The following is a 6,000-nucleotide window of genomic DNA, read 5'->3' on the forward strand; positions in this document are numbered from 1 at the left end:
TCCAACCCCCCCCCCCAAAAAAAAAAAAATAGGTCAGGAGGTAAGATGCCTTGGATTGGTGATAAACTGAGTTAGTTGCTTATATAAGGTTGATGATCTTAATCTTCTAAATCTATAGAATGAAGACAGTGTGTGCCACTAATATATATCAAGATCAATCATGAACTAGTCTCCAAGTGTCTTCCATTCCTCCAGAAGTATCCTTGTCTTCACAGCTGAGAGTCATTCGTCACATAAGGGTCTTATTGGTACTAATGTATATGAGCAGTTCTTGTGTCAACTCATACCGTATCAAAGTGCTCTTGCTGTCTTTCACTGATAAACGACTAAAGGATCACTTAAATGCCTGCCTTTTAATTCCCATAGCAGTTCTAAAGGTGGAAATAAAAGAATAATATTATGTCTGAGACATAGAGGAATTTCCTTTTTTTTTTCCCTTCCCAGAACTCTGAGGAGTATTATATAGCTTATAAAAGTTAATCTCAATTAAGTGAATTTAGATCTTCATTAAGTAAGTGCTTGTGCTAGAACTCACCCTGCACTGCTTCTGGAAAACACCATCATTTAACACTGATTTTACTCTTCGTTATTGTTCTTCTAAAAAGCTCCCATCTCTTTAGTTGGGTTCGTCATTGGAAGCCTGAACATTCCTTCAGAGTATATCTAAAGCAAGAGTGAGAGATCATGTTTTTGTTTAATATGCCTTAGCGTAATTTGAGCTTTTCATACCTATAGCCTTATTGTGAGAGAGAAAGACAGACAGAGAGACAGACAGACAGAGAGAGACAGAGAGAGGGAGAGAAAGTGTGTGTGTGTGTGTGTGTGTGTGTGTGTGTGTGTGTGTGTGAAGGACTAGCATTGACTCGTTAGTTATAGTTGCTGATAATCCAGAATATTTAGCTTATTAAATAATAATTATAGAAGAATGTTGAATTGAACTGCCCATTCTAGGTTGCAACAGATCAATCCAAAATGGAATTATTTATGTTCAGGTTTGACATCACCTACACCTAATCTGTTTATTCATAAGGTCTGACCTTTCCATAAATAAAATTTTATAGCATCCGAAGGAGCCCACCCAGACTAAGCCATTGGGATAAGGACATTCTCTCTGCTTTGATACATGCAAACGTAATAACCTGAAGCCAACCTGTTGCTTTTTGCACCATGTTGTTTTCTCATTCTTGCTTAAACTACATTAAGCCTGAGCTGTTCTGTCCTGTCCTGTCTCCTGTCTGTTTAGACCAGATGCTGTCATGAATTACCAATGAAAGCCAATTAACCATTAAAAGTTGATTTGTTGAAATTTTATTTTTTGACAATCTATGCAATATCTGCATAAGTGCTCACTGATCTTGCTATTCTTCAGAGTATAAGCTTTACAAGACCTTTAATGATCAGACACACTGTGCTAGTTCAGAAATATAAAACAGGTTGATACTTTGTTACAGTTGTATACACTAAGCACATGATTTTGAACTCTGGTGTACAGCTGGCCTTTCAGTGTAGAGGTTTGTTTAGGATCTGGTAAAAATCATAATGTGATAGACTTTGTGGCTTCAGAAGGTGAGGGGTTTGAATGAGTGGACGGAAAGAAATTGGAACATGAACGGTTTTGTAGTTCTTACTAAAGAGTTGATGAACCGTTGGGAAGTTGTGGCTGAACATGATTATGACATTGGGAATATTTGCCCCCTGGTATAGTGGTTATGATGCTGAAGCCAGTGGAGCAGGCTGCCATGCTAAAAAAGTGGTGTGAATAGTATCTGAACTCCTAGGCCAAGTCTTAGGTCTGTCACTAGCTTTATGATCTTTGGTCATTATTCTACTAATCACTTCTCTTGTCTGTAAAATGGTGTCCCATAACTAGTACGTTTAGTTAAAAGAAATGAGTTGATCTATGCAAGGAGCTTGAACAATATCCAACCCTCCCCCCCCCCCCCGGTCCTGCTGCAGCTGCAGTGTCACAGAATTTATGAGAAATAAAGGCCTTAGACGGTCATTGGTTTTATTTGTGGGCACAGTTTAGCCGGCGTTTCTTAGTGTGGCCTAAGTTAATACCCTAAGGTATGTCTATGCTTAGCGTACTGACTTTTACGTGTCTTCCAGATACTCTCAGCCCCTGCATGAAGAAATTGCCCTGCACAAGCATCTGAAACACAAAAACATTGTCCAGTATCTGGGCTCCTTCAGTGAGAACGGCTTCATCAAAATCTTCATGGAGCAAGTCCCAGGAGGTAAGAGATGCCCGTCTTACTTTCAGAAGTGTGAATGTCTAAGGCCTGAAGAAGAGCTACACTGAATGGAATTTATTAGAGTCCGGGACTTGATTTATCTGTGTTGAGACAAGGGTCAGATGGGTGACATGACCTTGATGCATCTCAGCAGGCAGTACAGACGTTTTGAAACCAGTTTAGTTTCAGTCACTGTGAGGTGGATTAAAGCTAGCAACTGAGTATCCTATCACTTAGACTGTTGGTAATGACTACCTTCAGAATAGGGATATTTTCATACATGTTCTTCTTTGAACCCAGGTAACCAGTAGAGTCTGGCCTACTGTGAAGAGCCAGTGCGTTCTGGCTTAATTTAGTGTCACACCATGTGTTTGCTTTAGAGAGCTTGAATGACTTTTGCCCACTGTTTCTCTTATCTTACAGGAAGTCTCTCTGCTCTCCTTCGTTCAAAATGGGGCCCATTGAAGGACAATGAGCAGACGATTGGCTTCTATACGAAGCAGATACTGGAAGGATTAAAATACCTTCACGACAATCAGATAGTTCACCGGGATATAAAGGTAGGGTGACCCATGACTCAGCCTCCTGCGGTCCCTTCTGGGTAGCTACTTTATCTGAAAATGTCATGTTATGTTCTGAGTGTTCATTGTGAATGGGGAATAAGGAAATGGGAGCGGTAAGAGAGCTGCCAGTTCTTGTCCCCTGTGCACAGTTATGTTCGTGCCATCGTCTTCCGTACAGTATAGCTTCCTTACCCACCGAAGCCAGTAGACTTTGCTGCCATTCTGTGGGGTTTTCTAGGAGTTCTGTAGGGTGGACTTTAGTACTCCCACACTGAACAGGACATGGCCTCTTCCTGAGGAGCTGCCAGATCTATTAATCCTTATACAAATTCCTAAAATAAAAACATCAGTTTCTCTTGAAAAAAAAAAAAATGAAAATTCAAAACTAATAAACCCGGGCATGGTGGCGCCCGCCTTTAATCCCAGCACTTGGGAGGCAGAGGCAGGCGGATTTCTGAGTTTAAGACCAGCCTGGTCTACAAAGTGAGTTCCAGGACAGCCAGGGCTATACAGAGAAACCCTGTCTCGAAAAAAAAAACAAAACTAATAAACCTTTAAACCTTGGCTTTTTGAAATTAAACTATAATAACATCATTTTCTTCCTATTTCCCCTTCTCTCTCTCTAACCTTTCCCCTGCACCCTTCCTTGCTTTCTTTCAAGTTCATGGCCTCCATTTCTTTAATGGATGAAATATATATTCCTGAATATGTAAATACAATCTGCTCAGTGTGTAAAGTGTTACTTCATTTCAGGGCTGACCTCTTGGGATTGGATAATCAATTTGGGGGCTCCTCCCTGGGGAAGAGCTCTATTTCTCCTGCTCAGCGTTCCTTGGTTGCCTGTAATTCTTTGTCTGGAGTGGATGCCCCATGAGATTTTGACTTCCATGTTAGTGTTCCGTCTATTGGTGTCATCCTTGTCCGGGTCTTGTTTAAGCAGACATGTTGATGAGATTTCCTGGGTGTAGCTTTTCTGACATTTCTAGGAGAGGAAACCTCACAGCAAACTCCCTGTTACTTTCTGGAACTTTCTCACTGTCTTTCTGTCTTCTCTTCTGCCATGACCCGTGAGTGAAGGAGCTTGTGGTAGGTGTATTGTTGGGCCAGGGTGACATACTGTCACTTCTCTGCATTTTGATCAATTATAGACTTCTTTATTGGTCTGTCTATTGCAGGGAGACGTTGCTTTGATGAAAAGCAAGAGCTACACTTTTCTGTGGGTGTAAGCATAAATGTTTTTGCAATGGAGTTGAGAGTCATGGTGGTTTAGTAGAATGGAAGATAGCGGTTCTCCTCCAAGGTGCATGACTTTATAGTCCCTTGCAATTGGCTGGGTTTCTAGTCCTAAGTTTGATTTCCCTCTTGTTGAGTAAACCTTAAGTCCAATTAAGAACTAACTCTTGGTTACCAGTAAATATGCTTACCACTATGCACTCTTAGGAGTACTGTGCGGGTGCTGGTTTTGGTTCATAGGCATCATAGCTGGGTACTTCCTTTCCTTGGAAGCTTGCATGACATCTTCTGCTACCAACGAAGGCTCGGCCTCATGGAGGAGGCTCTAAAGTCAGAACCAGTTTGGATCCCTCATGTCCGTGTCCAAAGTCTATGGCGTGTTCAGCAGCAGAGACTTCCGTTCAGCCTCTGGGGGCACCCGAGGCAGTGGCACTAGCCATGTATAGGGAGTCTCTTCGACAACTCTGACCCATAGCTCAGAAGGGCACTTCTCATGCCTGATGCTGGGGCTTTTGTTAGCTAGTAAATGGCTTTTGGGGAGAGCATTGTCAGCCCAGATGGGAAATTTCATATATATAGTATGTATATATAGTTATATGTATGTGTGCATGTGTGTATAGATGTATAGGCTTTATATGTCTTATATGTAATTCTGGTAGCTAGATAATAACTGGTTCCTTATGACTTTTTCAGACGTCCTTACCATTATCTTACCTTCTTCTCTCCTGCTTTATTAATCTCCCTCCACCTCCCTGANTACCAGGACAGCCCGGGGTACACAGAGAAAGCCTGTCGCTTTTCCCTCTACAAGTCAGCTGCACCCAGATATTTCCCCCTATTGACCCCCACCATGCTCCGTGGTACCTTTTACCTTCTGGTTTCCGTGGTTACTCTACTTGATGTTCTCACATCTGAAGACTTGGAGCTAGGGAGCACAGATGAGGAAGAACATGGGACATTTGTCTTTCTGGGTTTGGGTCATCTCATTCAACGCGATTTTTTCTAGTTCAATCCACCTACTTGAAAAGTTCATGATTCCATTTTTCCTTACAGCCGAGGAGTACCCCATGATGTATATGAACCACGTTTTCATTATCCGTGTGTCATTTGACCGATTTGTAGGCTGTTTCGCTTCCCAGCTATTGTGAACAGAGCAGCAGCGATCATGGCTAAACAGTGCAGGAGGAGGTCAAGTCCTTGGGGCACATGCTCAGGCGCCATATAGCTGTGTCATGTGGTAGACTTTTAGCTTTTCAAGGATTCTCCAAGGCAGTTTGCAGCCCCATCAACAGTGAGTGGGGGTTCCCCATTACCCCCCCCCAACATTTGTTGTTGATTTTTTTATTGATTTTTGCCATTCTGACTGGGGTAAGATGAAATTTGAAAGTGACTTCAGTTTGTATTTCCCTAATCACTAGGGACAAGGGATATATATATATATATATATATATATATATATATATATATATATATATATATATGCTATTTCTTAGCCATTTTTATTTCTTCTTTGGAGAACTCTTTTCAAATCCCAAGCCCATTTATGAATTGGTCCTTTGTTGTTCTTTGACTCTGATTTTTGAGTTCTTTCTATATTCTTTTTTTTTTTTTTTTTTTTTTTTTTTTTTTTTTTTTTTTTTTTGAAACAGGGTTTCTTTGTATAGCCCTGGCTGTCCTGGAACTCACTTTGTAGACCAGGCTGGCCTCGAACTCAGAAATCCGCCTGCCTCTGCCTTCTATATTCTATACATTAACCCTCTATTGGATATATAGCTGGCAGAGATTGTTTCCTAACCCGTGGGCTTCCTCCTGATTGAATTGTTTCTTAGGTGTGAATAAGCTTTTAGTTTATCAGGTCCCACTTGTTGATTGTTGGCAAATGAAGTCCTGTTCAGGAAAATCTGTTTCTATCCCTGTGTCTGCCAGAGCACTGCCTGTGTTTTTCTGCTAACAAAAAAAAAAAAAAAAAA

General features: G+C 41.2%; 1 protein-coding gene across 1 annotated transcript in view; it reads left to right on the forward strand.

The window, feature by feature from the left end:
- The window catches only part of Map3k5 (mitogen-activated protein kinase kinase kinase 5), a 197,370-nt gene that overhangs the window by 155,821 nt on the left and 35,549 nt on the right, over positions 1-6,000 (forward strand). Inside the window, exons 16-17 of the mRNA XM_021220921.2 lie at positions 2,110-2,237; positions 2,658-2,794. Of these exons, the coding sequence (XP_021076580.1) occupies positions 2,110-2,237; positions 2,658-2,794 (265 nt within the window). The remainder of the gene's footprint in view (positions 1-2,109; positions 2,238-2,657; positions 2,795-6,000) is intronic.

The sequence above is a fragment of the Mus pahari genome, chromosome 21 (assembly GCF_900095145.1).
Source record: "Mus pahari chromosome 21, PAHARI_EIJ_v1.1, whole genome shotgun sequence".
Taxonomy (NCBI): Eukaryota; Metazoa; Chordata; class Mammalia; order Rodentia; family Muridae; genus Mus; species Mus pahari.